The 20,141-nt window shown below is 37.4% G+C and overlaps 1 protein-coding gene across 5 annotated transcripts in view; it reads left to right on the forward strand.

The window, feature by feature from the left end:
- Positions 1 to 20,141, forward strand: part of ZC3H13 (zinc finger CCCH-type containing 13) — a 55,486-nt gene that overhangs the window by 3,063 nt on the left and 32,282 nt on the right. For 2 of the 5 annotated variants that reach the window (XM_077811588.1, XM_077811606.1), the window contains exons 2-4: positions 8,148 to 8,273; positions 8,704 to 8,813; positions 14,743 to 14,854. The exons of 1 other annotated variant lie outside the window; for it this stretch is intronic. In XM_077811588.1, coding sequence (XP_077667714.1) covers positions 8,157 to 8,273; positions 8,704 to 8,813; positions 14,743 to 14,854 — 339 coding nt within the window. In that variant the 5' untranslated portion in view covers positions 8,148 to 8,156. Of the gene's footprint in view, positions 1 to 8,147; positions 8,274 to 8,703; positions 8,814 to 14,742; positions 14,855 to 17,730; positions 17,845 to 20,141 lie in introns of those variants that run through there. 2 more of the 5 variants (XM_077811598.1, XM_077811615.1) reach the window with 2 other exon arrangements.

Raw genomic sequence — 20,141 nt, forward strand, 5'->3', positions numbered from 1 at the left:
ATTGTTTCATGGTCTCTGTGTGTATATAATGTCTTCTGCAGTTTCCACAGTATGCATCCGATGAAGTGAGCTGTAGCTCACGAAAGCTCATGCTCAAATAAATTGGTTAGTCTCTAAGGTGCCACAAGTACTCCTTTTCTTTTTGCGAATACAGACTAACACGGCTGTTACTCTGAAACATTGCTATCAGTTACTTACCGTTACTGGTCTGTACACTTAAGATGATAAAGATGCTTTGTGTTAAATAAGAGGTGTAGTTTACTTAAAAAAGAAGCCATGTTCATAGCAGAGGGTTGTAAAAACCCAACTCTGAGTAATTATTTGTTGCATGTCAGACACAAATTTTCATGTGTAACTTGAAGACTGGTAATTTGGTTTTAATTTTAAGTTGACATTCCAGTTTTTGTATGTTATGCATCTGAAAATTGGCTTCTCTATATGAACATACAACATTTAACCTTTTTTTAGCACTCTAATGTGTGGAGAAAAGTGTCATTATTTATCTCTTAATGACATTAGTTTGCTATATCCCAGAATACCGTAGCATAATCAGTGTACAGTTAAATTTTTTAAAATATTTTCAATTTAAAAAAAGACTCGTTTTCTAATGGGATATTATTTATAGCCAGAGCTGGCTTAGACTTGCTGGGGCCCAGGGCCAAAGCCCACCCCTGAGAGCTTCAGCCCTGTGTGGTGTGGCTAAGGTTACAGGCCTCCTGCCTGGGGCTGAAGCCCTTGCACCTCGGCTTTGAAGTGGGGCTTGGGCTTTGCCGCTGTACCCACCCCCCCACACCCTCGGTGGTGAGGGTTGGCTTGGCTCAGCTTTGGTCCCCACTCCTGGGGTCCTGTAGTAATTTTTGTTGTCAGAAGGGGGGAGCAGTGGAATGAAATTTGAGAACTCCTGATTTATAGCATTTTAAAGATGGACACTATTCAACATGGCAGAGGATGATAACTTGTACAGTCAGGCAATACACATAAATTGCCTTGCTTGTTAGTGCCACCTTATTATCATTTGTTCTTTTAGTTTTTACATTTCACTTAGACAATGAAAATAGTCTACTCAGTGCCACTTTTGTTTATAATCAGTTTCCATTTACTCTCAATTGCTAGCTTTTCTACTGAAGCAGGATGCTATTATTGCAAGGGAAAGTGTTCGTTTTTTCTGCTTTTTAAAACAAAATCAGTGATAAATCAACAATGTTTCATGTGAACATTTTTGTTAACTTTAGATTTTGTGAAATTGTATTTTTACAAAATCTAAATGTTGGACTACATTTGAATTATAGGTATATCATTACTATTAATTTAAATGTACACTATATTCTATCCTGAATCATGGCATAGTATCATAGTATAGCAGCTGCTGTTACTTAAGTAAACCCAGTGGGTGTAATCTCCTTCAAGTGTGTAATAAAAACCAATGATTTAAAAAAAAATTAAAAAATGATTTGTATTGAAATTGGATTTTTTATTTAAATACCAACTTATTTAAAAAAAACTATTTAAAATGTGAAATTATGACAGTTTTTTAAGGCCTACATTTATTATAATATATTAAAATAATGTAAAGTAAATATTAAGCAGTACACGTTTGCTATAGAAGTCTTAAAGAAAGTCAAACCACTGAACTGGTGGAAATCACTGACTAAGCACCTAGAACCAGAATTTGTTGAAGTACTAGACCAGCTTTTGACAGCAGTAGTTTCTTCTGTAGGTGTAGAGAGAGTGTTTTCTTCATTTTAGAGTGGTAGCCGTGTTAGTCTGTATCGGCAGAAAGAACAAGGAGTACTTGTGGCACCTTAGAGACTAACAAATTTAGTGGGCCCACTTCATCAGATACATGCAGTAGAAAATACAGTAGGAAGATACATATAGATACACACAGAGAACATGAAAAAATGGGGGTTGCCATACCCAACTCTTAACGAGACCAATCGATTAAGGTGGGGCTCTTAGCAGCAGGAGGAAAAAAAACTTGTGTAGTGATGATCAGGATGGCCCATTTCAAACAGTTAACAAGAAGGTGTGAGTAACAGTAGGGGGAAAAACCTATCCTTGCAACAAAGCCCGTTGCCAACTCTGCCCACATATCTATTCAAAGGACACCACCAGAGGGCCTAGTCACATCAGACACACTATCAGAGGTTCGTTCACCTGCACATCTACCAATGTGATATATGCCATCATGTGCCAGCAATGCCCCTGGACACTCAATTACAGACCTAAAAGTTGCAATTATTCAACAAAAACATTTCAAAAACAGACTCCAACGAGAAACAGCAGAACTGGAATTAATTTGCAAACTGGACACCATTAAATTATGCTTGAATAAAGACTGGGAGTGGATGAGTCATTACACTAACTAAAAACTATTTCCCCATGCTAATTATCCCCTTACTGTTACTCACTCCTTCTTGTCAACTGTTTGAAATGGGCCATCCTGATTATCAGTACAAAAGTTTTTTTTCCTCCTGCTGATCATAGCCTACCTTAATCGATTGGTCTCGTTAAGAGTTGGTATGGCAACCCCCATTTTTTCATGTTCTCTGTATATATATCTATATCTGTATTATATATATCTATATCTTCCTACTGTATTTTCCACTGCATGTGTCTGATGAAGTGGGCTTATCCCATGAAAGCTTATGCTCAAATAAATTTGTTAGTCTCTAAGGTGCCACAAGTACTCCTCGTTCTTTCTTTATTTTAGTTTATTCAGCTAGTTCAGTTCCATGACTATCTTGAACGACATGGCGACTAGAAACAATCAATTCAATTCACTAACTACAGATAATACTTGCTTTGTTTAATAAATCAGTTCTAAATGCAAAATGTTTTCCTCCATGGTAGTTTGGAAGAGGCCCTGGAGGTTTTTCACCTTCCTCTGTAGCATGGGGCACGGGTCACTTGCTGGAGAACTCTCTGCTCCTTGAAGTCTTTAAATCATGATTTGAGGACTTCGATAGCTCAGACATAGGTGAGAGGTTTATCGCAGGAGCGGGTGGGTGAGATTCTATGGCCTGCATTGTGCAGGAGGTCAGTCTAGATGATCATAATGGTCCCTTCTGACCTTAATATCTATGAATCTATGTTTTGGTAAACTTTTTTCTCACATACTCAGTACCTATAAGGTAATTTATTAAACTAATACAAAAATTTAAAATGCTCTTTGTGCATTTAATTGAATTTGTTTCCATCCAAATAGTTTGACACAATTCACAAGTAAAAAAAATTAATCTAGTAAACAAGAAATGCATTGTTCACCATTTTCTAACATCATAAAAAGGGAAAAAATAAGATTCCAAATACATGCAAGTTAAATTATATACAGTAAAAGCTGTGTTATTCTGCACTTTGCCAACTGAAAAACTCTAGAAACCAGCTTTTTGGGAGGGCGTGCAGGACACCGTCTCGGGGAGTGAGTTTGAGTGTAGGAGGGGGAAGGGGGTTGGGGTGCGGGGGAAATTTTAGGGTGCCGGATCTGGGCAGTGCTCACCTTGGGCGCCTCCCTACAAGTGGCAGCATGTCCCTGCTGCTGCTGCCCCCAGCCCGCTGGCTCAGCAGCTCCCATTGGCCTAGGACAGTGGCCAAGGGGAGCTGCGGAGGTGGCGCCTGCAGGCGGAGGCAGCGTGCAGAACCGCCAGAGCAACAGGGACATGTCGCCGCTTGCGGGGAGCTTCCCAAGGTGAGCACCGCCTGGATTTGGTGCCCCTGCCCTGAGCCCACTCCCGCTGCCAAACTCCCTCCCTCTTTGTTAACCGGAATTTCTGACTTACCAGCACACACACAGATATCTCCATTCCCATTCTCTCAACATGCCGAATAACAAAACTTGTACTGTAACAGCTTAAATAAGTGTCTGTAGATATAGTGTATCCTTCTGGTTAGCAAAAAGAAGTACCAAATTTTGTGTAAAGGCTGTATTTACTTGGAAATCAACATATTTTAATGGTTACCAGCTAATGAGAATCCGCCTTTCTTTAGGAAAATAATTAAAAAGTACAAATGCAATACAACATTAAAATCCATTATTTAAATTAAGGTTTCCTGCTTTTTGATTTAAATCATGATTAATATTGGTGATTTAAATCACTTTGATTTAAATTGTTCCACCCATTACACATTATCATTAACAGAAGGAAGGAAAGTATTACCCGAACGTTATTATTTGTATTGTTGTGGTGCCTGGGAGCCACCGTCATGGATCAGGACCCCGAACGAAAAGGCAGTCCTTGCTCCAGAGATCTTACTATCTAACTATAAGAAAGAGACAACAAATGGATACAGATGCATTGATGGGGAGTACATGTGAATTCATTTGCAATATAGTAATACAGTTAATTCTGTTCACTAAATGTTATGTGTCATGCACTTGAAAAAGCTTCATTAATAATAAGCCATCTTTTGTACTGCAGAGTGGTATAGAAGTATCTACAAGAGAATAAGGTATAATTGTGTTCATGGTGTATTGCTATTTTTTTATAGTGCCGCCTTTGGATTGTAAATAAATGGGGGGGGGGGAGGGGAAGCAGTATTTTGTTGTTAGACAGTTTAAATAATACAATTAACCCTGTAAATTGATTAAGTATTATAAAATTGATTTCCCTGTCCTATTTTCCTTATTTTTCTATGATATTCATTAATAGTGATAAGATGTCATGGAAGTTGCAAACTTCTAAATGTTCCTAAATGTATTTAGTTACTAAGTTTTGTCATGTCGCTGAAATAAATAGTTAACAGTAATTCCTTCTATTAGGTTAATTTAAAAAAGATATTTCCCAATTTTGTGCATTTAATGTATTTATTGACTGAGTTGGAAACTGTTGAGTGCTTAAGGCTCTATCCTCACTGGGGCTCAAACAAAATTTGTTGAACAAGTTGAAAGAGGAGACACAGAAGCAGATCAGATGGGATCAGGAGTCTGAACTGCATTGGTGATCATTGTAGGACTGTTTTTTTTGGACTGTGGTCAAGCAAGTGTAAAAGCACTTCTTAGAGAAACCTAGGAAGAATTAAAGTAATTTGCTGAATTTTATGGGGACACTACATTTCAATTGCTCTTGGCTATCTGTTAAATTGTTGGCTGAGAGAGTCAGAAATAAAACTTCCCCCTTAAAATTTTGGAATCCCTCCTTCCCTCTGCCTATACAAGAGTGCATATGGAGGAAGGCAAGGGGAATGTTCCTTATTCTTGCCACAACATAGTCAAAAACCAATTTCCCTCACTACTTGCATGTAAAATATCGACTGTATTTTGTGCATTTAATTTCCTTGGTTGTTGAAGAATAAAAAATTAGTGATTCAAATAAATGCATTCTACTTAATTTCATAAATGTGTGTTACAGTATATTTGGTTCTCAGATATGCTTGCCTCTGTCTTCATAACCATGCTTGGGCCCTGATCCTGTAACTGGCTCCAAATGCATGGATCCCCATGGAAGTCAGTGGGCCTTTATTCTAGGGTCTAGGGTCTGACCATGCAGATCTAATTACAGGATTGAGACCCTTATGTGCACTTTGATGGTCCTTGAAAGCAACATGCTGTGCGCTCATAGCATGCTGTTTTCACTTGGAATGGTTTGTCTCACCAATTTTTTTTCGGTTAGCAAAGTACATGATTCTCGTTGACAGCTGGAAACGTGCCAAAATTTAAAAATGGAATTGATCGTATGGTATCTGAACACATGCATACAAAACTCCATTTAAAAAAAAAACTTGGTGAAGTGTGAAAACACTTTTTCCATGTTCACAAAACTCAAATGGCTGAATGGAGTTTAACTAAAAATTCTTTTGGCTCAAAAGAGTATGAAGCAATTATGGTCCAAAGTGTAATTTTTGTGTGAATGTTATAGGTGCCTAATAGCAGGTAGTTAAAATGAAAGTACCTCTTTAGTCATAAGTATGCTGTTATTATCACAATACTATAAAAGATCTATCCTTTTAAAATTGAAAATCATCTTAACTTTTCTGTAGCCATGAATTCTAAAAGTTTATTAGTTGCTGAGTGAAGAGTAAATTAAAAATAACCAGTTCTGTTTGTTGCCTTTGTTTTTTTGAAAATAAAGGGGCATTCTTCTTACAAGGCAAGATGAATGGGAACCCCTTATCAGTGTGTTCCTATTCCATATATCATATGCTTCTACTATGTTCCTGTGACTCCTTTTTGTGCTAAATAATCTCATTTTACTCCCCTTTCATATGTTGACCCTCCCCCCCATCCCATGCCGTCTTTCATACTGTTCTTGTAAACTTTTCTGTTTCAGATGTCTCTTTTAAAATGAAGCCTGTGAAAGTGAATGCAGTATTTGATGTGTGGTCTTACTATTAATATATACAATGCCTTTTTAATATATTCTGTATTCTCTTCCTCCTCCCCCCCATCCAAGGATCTAATTGCATGGTACCTTAAAAATTATCCAGGTGTTTCGTTCAGTCTAAACTGTAGGGAACAACCTTGAACTGGAAGGGAGCTGGGCTAGTCTGGACTTGATGTTTCATTCTCTAACTTCGACAATTTATCTTTAGACTTTTTAACCACTGCTGCACATTGAGCTATCCACAATGACTCCTAATTATTTTTCTCAGAAGACTGGGCTAATTTGAACTCATCATCTATATACAAATTGAAATAATTTCTCCTGGTGTGCATTACATTGCATTTATTTACATTTCATTTGCTGTTATATTGCTCAGTCTTCTAGCTTCAATAGAACTTTCTGGAGTTCCTCAATATTCTCCACAGTTTTTACTAACCTAAATAACTTCTTGTTACTGGCAAGTTTTACTATTTTGCTGTCTGTCTTCACCCTTCAGATCATTAATAAATGTTAACCATTGTTTCTAATCCCTAGTACATCCTACAATTAACTTCTCTCACAGCATGTAGCAACCTTGCGCATACAATAAAAATGTGGTAATGTGAACATTGATTATCTGAAAGAATGTTATGTCCCAAGCAAAGATTTGGATAAATAGTCAGGGGACTGGGAAAGCCTCTTGCAGAGCTCTAAGCTGTCTCCTGCAGTTTATAGAAGGGTTAAAGAGCTTAAGGAGTTCAGTGTCTAGTTTTCTACAGAGAGAGAACATTGCCCTGAAGTCAAAACTCAGAGAAAGAGCCAACATTCAGATAACCATGAGAGTCAGATAACGAAGTCTCAGTGTAGTGAAGAAATCAAGAGACATTGTCAAAGGTGCCAGAAATGTAAAATGTAGGTTACATTAGTAGTATTTTTTTCTTATGTAATGGATTTTTCTTAAAACTGCTTGTGGATTGTTTTCACACAGACTGGCTTTCCCAAGCTGATTTTTCTGTATAAATTGATATCACTTAAACAAATGGAGAATCATTTTGGACTCAGTTCTCCTTCCTTTGTAGCCTCTTTCTCCTGTCTCATATCCTCCTCTCCCCTTATAGCTTCCCTCCTTGGTCCGAGGTAAGACAGATTATGGCTAGGAAGATTTGTCAAACGTAAGGTGTATCTGTTTGCAAAATGTATTCAGTTCTTTTAGTAATCAGAAGTACATCAGCATTCTTTCTTTCAAGCACAGCAGTTGCAAACAGCCATACAATAACAAACCAGCATGAACAATGAGCATGGCTAAAGTATGGCAGGGGAGAGGAGAGGATGGCTGCCAATAAATTGTCATAAACAGTGAGGGGAGAAATGGGAATTCCTTAGAATCGTTAAGTTGCTAAACTGAGTCCTCTTTACCAGTCAAACCCCATCTCTCGAAAGAGTGATTAAATACCATTCAAAGTGCTCTTTACACTTGAAATCAGAGGTAATGGCCAAACACACATGACCAAAGAAAGCAGCTGTTTTGTGTTTGCTGCCTGAATGAGCAGAACAGCATCTGATGTTCTCCCAAAGGGATGTTGGGGAATCCAAAGCAGGTCATAGAATAAAATTTAAAACTTTCCTTGTTGGTGTTCAGTTGACTAGTTTGAACCAATTTTGTTGTTAATCAAAGGCATCCCTTTAATCAGGTACATTCCATTTATTTATGATTCTTCCGTTCCATTATTCGTCACCTCTGCAGAAATTCTCCTGTAATTTATAGCATAATAAATTTTTCTTGTGAATTCAGTGGCAGTAGCTCCAAACTAAAGGATTTTACAGTTTTGCTTTTTTTTTTGGTTGAAGTAGTACAAAATGTCAAAAATTAGAAGGAAGGTCACAGTGGAAAATACCAAGACCATATCCGATAGCACATCCCGAAGACCCAGTGTGTTTGAAAGGCTTGGACCCAGCACTGGAAGTACTGCAGAGGTGAGTTGTAAAAGTGTTTTTCTCTTCCTTCCCACCCCAGCATCTTCTCTTCCAGGACATTAGTGGGGTAGAGTTGTTCATTAGTACTGAATATTCAGTCATTAGTCATGTTAGTAAAGGTAAAGAGAACACATTCACACTTAGATGTTCAAGATATTATTAATCTTTAGATTTTCAAATTACTTGTGGTGTTCCAGCTTCTAGTGAGGAGCGGTAACAATGTACATTTACTAATATTTTTATAAACCTAAATTTTTTATCTGGCAGACTTAATGCTCATTGTTGGTTTTTAATAAAGTAAATTACTGGTGGATGGAAATCTCAGATAAATGGGAGTAAATGTGGACTCATTTGTTTGTTCTGCCACACTCACACCAATGGTATTTCCAGAAATGAGTGTGAAATTCACCTAGTAATGTCTGTCTCTTAGACACAGTGCCGTAACTGGCTGAAGACTGGCAACTGCCTCTATGGGAACACATGTAGATTCGTACATGGCCCTTCACCACGAGGTAAAGGCTATAGCAGCAGTTATAGAAGGTAAATCAAGAACTCACTTTGAATTGTTCACATGCTGTAGGAAAATAGCTTTTTCAAATATGTCTTCTGTAAAAATTTGAAATGCTGTGGTGTGCCTAATGGTATGTTTTATCAGTAACCTTATTGGATTGTGAAGCTGCTGAAAACAAGTAACTTGGCAAGATGCAGTGGGTTTTCCCTGGATTTTCTTGTGTGTGTAACTTTAAAAAATAATTAATAAAGTGCTCTGGATGCAGATTAACTTCTTTTTCATAACAGTGTTTTAACCTACCTTGAAATGGGACATGCAAGTACTTTAATAAATGGATTTTTGTGTTGTGTGTCACTGCAACTTCTGTCTTCCTCTCTTTCTGCTACTAAAATGCTGTTTTGCAACTGTTAAGGCAATACTTTCAAAATCACAGCCCATATCCCTTTGCCTTCACCAGTAACAGTATTTTTGTTGGAGAGTGAGGTGGCTGTTCTTTTTCTCCAGTTGTGAGGAGACATGCTAGGACAGTGGCTCTCAACTTTTCCAGACTACTGTGTCCCATTCAGGAGTCTGATTTGTCTCGTGTACCTCCCAAGTTTCACCTTATTCAAAAACTACTTGCTTACAAAATCAGACAAAAAATATGAAAGTGTCACAGCACACTATTACTGAAAAATTGCTTACTTTCTTATTTTTACCATATAATTATATATAAAATAAACCAATTGAAATGTAAGTATTAGAGCAGTATAAACAAGTCGTATGAAATTTTAGTTTGTACTGACTAAGCAAATATCTAGATGAGCTGGTGTACCCACTGAAAGACCTCTGCTTCGCCCCAGAAATACACATGCCTCTGGGTGAGAACCACTGTGCTAGGATAGGAAAGTGTGGTTTCATGACCACCTCTGCAGACAAATGTCCAGCAGAGAGATTAAAAAAATGTGCCTTTGTTGTTAAGTAAAATGAATGCACTTTATAATGACTTATAATATTATACACAGTGCTATCTTTCAAAAAGGGCACTGTGTCGTAGCATGAGTCCATGCTGCCTAACCAGAACTGTATTCAGTAAGCCTGTATCATTCTTTCTGAAGGGAAAAAAATGATTTAATAATTTTCACTTCAGCACCTTTCATACAAAGATGTCACAAACATTAATAATGCTTCACAATGTCCCTTTGAGGTAGGAACTAGCCTCCACTGTATAGATGGGTAAACTGAGGCACAGAAGTTAAGTGACTTGTTGAAGGTCAAACAATGTTTGGCATGGATGTTATGGTTCTATTCCTAGCTCTGTTTCCCATTTCTATGCCTTAATCTTAAGACCATCCTAACTGTCATTGCTTATAAAGCTGTAGCAACTGGGATACAAAATACAAGTTATCTTTAAGCTTTTTTCTCAGTATGCAAGGGAACATATTGTAATGTTATGTGCTGAATTCTCCAAACAGCAAAGGAAGAGAGGTGCTTCACATGTAAATGATTCTAAACTTACCTTTATGTGCTGAATGTCACTTTCCCTTGCTACAGTATTTGGAGCATTGAGTGTATAGCCCTTCTTGCTCGTTTTTTTTTTTTAAAGATGTTTACTTTTAATGGCTAACAGGTTTTTTTGTTTTTAATTTTTTGCTTCATATAAAGGCATGAAGTTATCACTGGTATTCAGGAATAATGTTGGTTTACATCTTTGTTTATATTAACTCTTTTCTCCTATAAGTTTTATATGAAAGTCAAATTACATAGCTTGCTGCTTACTGACTCGAAACTTTGGATAAGTGAGCAACCAGAGCATTTGGAAGCTTGCTTTAACTCATCTATAGGTCTTAGCAAGGCACAAAAGAGTCTGTTCTACACTAAAGAATTTTGGCATCTTCTGTACCATTTTGTATCAGGGAACATCTGTCAAACACTATGTTCAAAGAACCTGTACAGTTATACTGTCTCCCAGTAAGTCTTGTAAATGCTTCCGTCTGCACTATTTCAGCTCAGACATTGTCAGTTCTACGGTATCTGGGAAGCCCAGGTGTTATGGTTGCACTGGGTCAGTTGATCCTCTCAGCGTAGTCCCATGATTGTCTTGTAAGCAATTTTGGTAGCAGAAAATACTGCCACCTGTCCCTGCCCCTCCGATTCCAGGCCTGCCCGAAAGAAGCCACAGTGATACTTAATGTATCTATCCTGACCATTACACCCTCCACAAACCCTAACCCTAGGGTAGGAAAACAGGACACATATTAGCTTCTTCAAACTTCAGAAACATTAACATAAAACTTTATTTGTACTTTAACATTCCCTGTTCTCTCCCCATGGGCCTTGGTCTGTTAATGACAATCACAACATAAAATAGATCATCAGAGAGACGCATCGGCACATATGCTGCATTCCTCTTGAGAAAATTTAATAACACACCAATAAATTACTATGTTCGTTACTGGGGGACAAGGATGGCATCACGGTAAACAGCTGCCTGAGCCCTATCTTTGAGACATCAGAGTTACTCCACATCCCAAAGTGAATCCTAGTTCTCTATTTACCTGCTAATGGTACCTCAGTAGCCAGTTGTTCATCACTCCTCATATACTACCTGATGTCTGGTACACCTTCTTGAGGGATCATTTCGTGAGGCATGAGGTACAAGATGACTGGCTGGACTTCATTATTTTTCCTGGAGAGATGTCTTTCCTCCGTGTCCTGGATTGTTATAGCAGAATCCAGGCACATAGTGCCATCAGCAGGTGTAGGGAGATCTGGTTGCCTTCTGCAATAGTGTTGTCGTAGAGTTGTTTGAAGGCACAGCCCACGCTCATCGCAAACTATGCAAGCTGTACAAAACCACTTGAAACAATTGTTGGAACAGACCACCGATGAAACCAAATACAGCGTAAAGTTAACAGGTACAAATATGTATATGATGTATTGAGAGGCACGACTAATAAGAGAGAGATGAACTGAAAACTCTGACGCAACCTTAATTACTGCCTCGCGACCACTCAAGCATAATATGTGCACACAGAATATATGCTATATATAAATATACATTGTACATGTCTGTGGTGTAGTTTATATATAAATCGAACTTAAACATTATTTAAAAGAAACAGTTTCCAGTGTACCAGATGAAACATTTGTAGAAAATTCAGTCAGTTCATGGGGGGGTTTTTTCTGTGCCCTAAACCAAAGTACCCAAACCAGCCAATGCCTCCTAAGCAACCACCTGCTAAGGAGTAAACCTATTAACTTAGTTTCACCAAATTACTTATTTTTACTGTCTTTGTTGTTTTGTTATTTGCAGGGGAAAAGGGTTTACCTTCATTTCACCTCAGTGTTTATCTCCCAAAGCAATAAAAGATGACAACCACACAATGCTTTTTTCTGCTTCTAATTTCCTGATGGCCTTCCTCATCTTAAAGTAGTTTTGAATAATGCCTGAATAAATTGAGCTGTTTTGGTTTCCAGCTTTTTCCAACTTAGAAATGTGTATTGAGAGTGGTGGGGTTGGTGGGTTTCCTCACTTATCCTGAAACTTAAGGAGAAAGCCCTACGCATTCTAGTAGCATCAGATTCTTGCTGTTGGAAGGTTCTGTTGCTTCTCTGATTTGCCCACAGAGGGTATTATGAGAACAATGCTTCAACCAGTGTTCTTGTGGCAAAGTATGTCATCCTTAGATTATATATGTAATCTCTCTGCCATGTAAATGAAATTTGGTCAATTCCACAAGTCCTCCCTCATGTAGCAAGTTTGGGATTTTTGATGGAACTGATTTTTAAATAAAATTGACACAAAACATTAAAAAAAACCCCACTTTTTGTAATGCTGAAAGCTATTTGTGGAGGGAACGAGTAGCATAGAGCGTCTTTGAAAAAAATTTGATACAGCTGAAAGGAACTTGTTTTAGAGGATTAAAAAATGAGCTATAATTTACTTAAAACTGTAAATTTAAAATATGGTGCAAGTACACATACTAGGAAGGTGACTTTTAATTATATTTATGTGCAGGGTATTTTGTTGATTAGTACTGCTGGGAAAGAGAGCAGATGGAAAAACCCCTGTTACTGTTGAACCTTTCCCCTGACTTGTGTATACAATTTTGCTGCACGTTAAATATATTTAAAAGCAGGAGGAGGATAAATAGGAGTCACTGGCCTTTTTATTGGATCTTTTTAAGATAGTACCTTATGGCCATATTTAACATTTTAATGATGGAAAATATTGCAGAAGAGAAAATTGAAACATAAATAACAAGGCTTCAAATAAGCAATTTTTAAAAGTAGAAACATTTTATTTTTGTTCTTAAATATCTGCATGTACAGGAAATACTTATTCCCAATCCCTCTAGGAAAAAAACAAATGCTCCGAGAAGTGGTTTTCCACCTTTTTTTCATTTGTGGATCCCTAAAAATTTTCATGTGGTGGTGCAGATCCATTTGGAAATTCAACCTGTGGTCTGTGGTTCTCTGCCACAGAAGTCTTAGACTGAAAACTGGCTGAACAGAATTCAACTGTATATGTTGCACGTGCTTGGCATGGCATTTGATGCAGCTTGAGAAAGGATGCTAACCTTTGGGCTTCTGTGGTAACAATAACACTTCTGGGTTTTGACCTGTAGGTGGGGGTAGTCACATACTTTTTATTGATAAGAAAAATTTCCCTTTTCTGGGATCTGAAACTTTATTTTCATAGTCACCTTTTGCAGATCCCTTAGACATAGTCTGTGGGCCCCCAGGGGTTGAAAACTTCTGTCCTGAAGCAAATGGAAGTTTCATTATTTCAAATATTAGACAGGCTTCCTGGAGCTAGTAGTTGATCAGTATCTTTCAGCGTAGCTATAACAAAATTGGTAAAGATATAAAGCTAATAACCTTACAGAATTATCTGAGATGAGCATCAGCAGTAGGAATTAACAGCCATTGCGGATTCACACAGCTCAGTATTCAGCTAGGTTTATTTAGTGAGAACAATAGATGGCTTTTAACTTAAAAGGCCGTGCATATCATTCACTTCAGCCGTTCTGTTTAAGGACTTGTCTAACCACAAAAGTTGTACTGATTTAATTGTACGGTTATGTTTGGTATAAAGGTGCCTTATTCCAATACAAGGTATTCCCTAAGAGGGGGAATAAGCTATATTGGTATAAGGCACCTCTATACCATAACTACATCTGAACTAGGGGTGTTGTACTGTTGTAACTATTTCAGTTTTTAAAAAAATCATACACCTAATCAGGATAGTTATACGAGCACAAAAATTGCATGTAGTCTTGGCCTTAGGGTGCAGGTTGTTGAAACCTGAATTCAAGTAGGCTTCCTTTTGTTTGCAAAAAGGCCAAGGCAATGTGTGAGTGGCAACTTTGAATGATCTCTGCTCAAAGGCCTGGTCTATGTTCAGAGTTGCACTGGTTTAAATAAAAGTATGGTTTTTCTTTAAATCTAGTGCATCTTTGAATTTATACAGAGCCAGAGATAACTGGAAGGGTTTAGTGGGTCATGAGTGTGAAAACTAGAGCTAGACAATAGTTGGGAAAAGGGAGACATAGTCAGCCTGGCTGGAATTTTGAATACAGTTGTGAAAGTGAAGCTGCATCTGAGTTATAAGCTGCACTCAGCCCTGCATATGTCAGTTTAATTGGACTAGTAATACAATATTGTACCAAGTCATTTTGCTTCCAGTGAGAAAATAACCCATTCCTGAAGTTCAGTCTTTCTTGACTGCTAGGAAGCTGTTACGTGATTTTAATTTCCGAAAGCTGTTCAGTAACACCAAACCCATTAAGATTTAACTAGTTTTCCTCACTTTTGCTGGGTGGGGATCTTAGGCGTCATGACTGAATTACTTAAAATCAAATTTTGTGAACAGATTTTTCTATAAAAATTAGTTACAAAAATCAGTAAAGGAAATTGAGTGTCCTTTTCCTTAAAAGGAAGTGGCTACATCATATGTCTTTCTGCCTTATACAGGTCACCAGAAAGGCCCACTGGGGATCTTCGGGAGAGAATGAAGAACAAGCGTCAGGACGTGGAGACTGAGCCACAGAAACGAAATACAGAGGAATCGTCCTCTCCCGTTAGGGTAAGAATGGAGGGCATGGAATATCCAGCCTCCCTCAATAGCAGTAGGTTAGTGTGTTTCAGAAACATGGTCATTGTGAATTGTTTAATATTAAATAAATAACATAATGTGTTATAAAATATTTAATTTCATATTTTATATTAAATATTTAGTATTTAATATTATCGTGCATCTGTATAGTAATGTCTTGAAAGTTACCAGAATTCCTTACAAATTCCACAAGCTGAAATGCATATTATAAAATTTTGACATTTAGCTACCTCTAGTGTGAAACATGGAAGCTATTTAACAATATAGCAGAACCTTTTGAAATTGTCAGTAAAATGTACCAGCCCCGGCAAACACCTACTAGCTCATTTTTACTTTAAACACTGACATGTATAAAGCACCCACTCTTATTCACATTATAACACATCATTTACTTGTTAGTCACCCCCAACTCCATCTTGCTTATCAGAAAACACCCCCTTCATAAGCCCATGTAGTCACTACTCCATGTATTCATTCCCCTGCTATTTTCCCATCATTCACCCTGGTTCATCAGTTTTTACCTCTGCAACAAATTCACCAATTCTTGTTCTCTGCCATCGTCCAATCCCATTCCCCCAATCAATTTTTTTCTCAGCGAAGTGTATATCACCTTCTCCTCCACTGACATTGCTAATGAAGAGAGACAAAGTTGGTAGAGCTCCTCTGCAATTGGACAACAGCTGGAACATTGGTTTACTTTTAAGTATTTAAATTTTTTTCACAACCAAAAGGGCTAAAACCTTTTTGTTTTTAAATGAATGTTTTGAATTCTGCGAGCATTGTTGGCATTATTTCTCTTCTGGGTCTGTTCCTTGCTGTATGTAAGTGGAAATTTGAAAGACTGCTATAAAGGAATCAACAGGAACTGCTGTCACTAAAGTTACATAATGGTTTCCATTCTAACCTTGTTTTCAGTTGCTGATAACTTGCTGAAATTTTCAGTGCTATCAACTCTATACACTAAGGTGATTTTTTTTTAATTTAGAGCAAAAATGGTTCAGTTCTTGAGTACAACGAGAGTGGGAAAAGTGTATTTTTCCCATGAATAAAAAAAGGTGTTATGACTTAGTTGCTGTGTGCAACCTCAGTGTGGACGTTTTTTGAGCACTTAACTAGGCAGCTATAATATTCTATTCCTGTAGTAACCGAAGACACACACACAAAAAATCCAAGATAATCTTTTAAGTATATCAAAAGCAGGAATCTTGCAAGAGAAGTTGTGGATCTGCTGAACTACCAGTGAGTAAAGGGAGCAATTAAGGAAGATAAAGACTTCGCAGAGAAGCAAAACTAGTCCTTTGCCTGAAGTGAAGATTGATGCAATGTTGGGGAGATAGCTACTCTGGACATACTCTTTTCAGGTATTAAAGATGAAGCAAAGTCACAGAATGAGTTGTCAAAAGAGGTGGTGCTGGAACAAATTGATAAAGGGCAATGGGTCACCAAGACCAGTCAGTAAACAACCAAGAGTTCTGAAGGAAGGATGAAGTGACTGAGTTGTTAACGAACATATACAGTCGTCTTATAACAGCTACTATTCCAAAGGACTGGACGGTCGCAATTGGATCTTAAAAAAAAAAAAAAAAAAAAAAAAAAAGCAAGCACTAGAGGTGAAGTTGAGAATCAAAAACTAGTAAGCTTTATTTTGAAATAAGTAAAGATAGTTACAAAACACTTTTTGGAATATGATATGATAGGGAAAATGAACACCGCTCTTGTAAATTAAAATTGTACTTCTTTATTCTACTAGAATTGAAACTTGTCCACAAAATAGTGACTAAAGGAGAACCGGTTGACATAAATTGGACTTGAGTAGCCTCTCTTGAAACAAAAGCTTTCTGAAAGAACTAAACAGTCAAGGTGTGATTAGAAACTGGCCAATAGACAGAAGACAAAAAGAAAGAAATGGTCAGTTTTCCACAATGGGATGCTTCAAGGAGATTCTGGAGAAAGGGTTGAACAGTAAGAAGACAATTTGCAGAAGATAAAAAAATATATGTAGGTTAGTCAAAACTAGGGACAATTATGAGGAATTTCACAGGAACCTAAAAAGGAAGCCGTTTTGGGTCAGTACAATGGCAGATGTAATTCAGTGTTAACAAATGCAAGGTAATGCACATTAAAGGGAGTAACTTAAAGCACTCATTCACATTACTGGGTTTTAAAGTAATTGCAACCACTCAGGAAAAAGACCTGGGATTATTGTGGATAGCTCAATGAAAACATGGTTCAATGTGCAGTAGTAGTCAAAACAACAAACAAATATTAAGATGTATAATTAATGGAGTAGAAAATAATTCTTAAAAAATGCCATGATGTAAATTAATAGTCCACCCTCATCTGAAACACTGTTTGTTTCTGATCACCCCATCTGAAAGAAGATATAATAGAAGATGATGTCTGGAAGGTGAACAATGAGGTGAGAATGGCACTGTTCGGAGAGGAGCCAAATAAGCGGGGACGTGATAGAGGTATATGATAATGAACGGTAAATAGATTGTAAATTAGGCACTCCTGTTTACACTTTCTCATACTAGAAGAACATGGAGTATTCCAATGAAACTAAAAGACAACAAATGTAAAAATAAGGAAATTTCTTACAGTATGTGTAACTAACCTGGGGAACTCATTGCCATAAGGCACAGTCCAAGAGTTTAGTATGTTTCATAAAAGGACTAGACAGTAACATTAGATAGGGGAAAAAAACTTTTTTTAGACGGGATATAAATCCTCATGCTTCAGCTAATGAATAACTGCCTGAAATTAGGAAGAAACTTCCCATATGAACTGGATATTCCATAATTGTCCATTTTGGGCATTCTTGTATCTTCCTTGGACCTATCTAGCTCCTGGCCACTTTCAGAGAGAGAGTATACTGGACTACGTGGACAACTGCTCTTATCTAGTCTGGCTATTCCTATGTTCCTAGATATTTATATGGAATTATTTTGTATGCAAATGTAAGTAAGTGTATGCAAAATGTTTTATGAATAATGGGACAAGATCACTGTGCTTACAATCTAATTTAGATAAGTATAATACTTAGAGCAGCTCAAACGTGAATATGAGCAGATGCATTCCAATTGGGGGCTTGATACTGGGAAATTTCACAAAACATATGAAGAGTGTGGATGGGTTGGTGCACGTAGTGGGAGGCAGTTCGAAGAGCAGAGGCAGCATGAAGCTGAGAGGGAGAGAAGGTCTTAAAGCATGCAGTTAGGCAAGATTATTGGGAGGAATGTAAGGCGTATGTCTAATCCATGTGCTTATACTCTGTCTATCACTGTGGTATCTGAATGTCTGATGTGAGAACAGATACCAGCATGCAGTAACATGTTTGTGACTGGAATGGAATTACTGACCATGTGAATGAGAGAGACCATTGGAGTCTAATAATGCAGCAAATAAGGGCCTCTTAGAACAAAAACACCTGAATTCTAATCCGTTTTACCACTGGTTTGCTGACATAGGGAAAGTCCTTAATTCTGTTTTCCATTATCTTCTCTAAAAGTGGAGTCAGTACCTTCCTACCTCAGTCGGGAGCTTTGGAGATTAATCAGTATTTGTGCAGTGCTTTGAAGTGTAACATATGTTATGAAAGCTAAATAGTGTTGTGCTTGTCCAAAAGATTCTAGCTACAATCAGTAGAAGCTTAATTGTACTAAACGCCAAACCTTCTGTGGTTTAGAATCTGTGTACATATTTCAGTTTATACTAGTATTGTGTGCACATGTACTGATAGGTTATTACTACACCGGGTAAGCATAAGACATTTAGTATAAAAGAATTGCGGGATACAGGAGAACCATGAACCTTCTCTCAATTAACATTAGTAAGGAAATGAAACTTCTTGGCTTGACATCCTTACCCAGGCAAACTTCATTGACTTTAATAGGAAATTGCTCTAGGTATGGATCAGGCCATAAGAGTCCAATTTTGAGGTGCTGCACACCTTTTTTGAGAGGCAGAGCTCCTACAACTCTGATTTTAATTAGGAGCTCAGTGTACTCCGCATCTCACGGAATTGGTCCCTTAAGATCTGATATTTTTCTAAGTACCAGATCCCTTTAACTTCTGCATCAGGCCATTAATCTGTAAACATACCTCTGGGGAACAGATTCTTTTCCAGTAGCTACATTTTGTGAATGATCCCATTGTGCCTCTGAAGCCAAATGGAGAGGGGGCTACTCAATTATTGTCTATGCTTACAGCATGGTTCCATTAATAAAGTTGTTATAGAAGATAAAAATTTTAAAGTGCTGTGAAAGGCTCTATTCTTGCTCAGTTTTCTGAGCAAGCACTTCCTTTTTCACAATCTGCGGAAAGGGTTGAGTGTTTTACAATGCACCCAAAAGTGTGTTAAATCCTTCCAAATACAGATAAGGCAGAATCTTTGCCCAGAGGTGTTTACCAAATAATGAGGAGCGTACCATCCCTGTAGGGAAGTTTGAAGAAAGGGCAACATTAATAAGGTTGCGGGGTTTCTCAGCAAGTCTGGTGCATACTTTGATGGAACAAAAACAATGTTTTTTGCGTGAAATAAAACTAAAATGAGTAAGTAGAAGACTTGCCACTGGATGTGTTCTAAGTCTCATGGAAGTAGTATGTATCCAGGACCTATTAGGGAAATAATAACTTAGATTTTTTAATTCTGTCCTCTAGAAAAATACATATATTCAACAATAGGAATGTATAAATTGAGTGGTGTTTCTTAAATGCTGTGCTTATTAAGCTCTGATCTCTTTTGATAACTGAAAGGATGAAGTTGTTTAGCATAACTACAGGTGTACTGTGTGTTTCTTAAACTAGAATAATGATCGTAAGTTAGCTTACTCACATAACTGATTGTGTAGCTGTTTTCACTGAATTTATCGGTAATTAAAGGAAGAACTACTTTCACAAACATGCTTGTTCCCCATTATATTATAGAAGGCAGATTGTCCCATCACAACCGCCATTCTGCATTTTGCTATTTAGAGGAAAGAATATAAGCAAACTGTTTTTGAGGCTTAGACTTGGTTGTAGATCTGCAATAATAGTTAACAATGCAATTTGGGCTCCAGTAATACATGAATTAGAGATTTAGGCAAAGTATATCGCATACAGCTTTTAATTTTTGGAGGATAAAACATTCTGTTGTATTAACAAGTTGTGTTGGTCTTCAGGCCTTCTAGCTCATATAAGTGCACCTACTATGCTGACAAGTTATTTTGTATATAGGCTTTGAGAATGTAAAGGTGTATTGGAGTCAATGTGT

Source organism: Eretmochelys imbricata, chromosome 1 (assembly GCF_965152235.1).
Source record: "Eretmochelys imbricata isolate rEreImb1 chromosome 1, rEreImb1.hap1, whole genome shotgun sequence".
In the NCBI taxonomy this organism is placed as follows: Eukaryota; Metazoa; Chordata; order Testudines; family Cheloniidae; genus Eretmochelys; species Eretmochelys imbricata.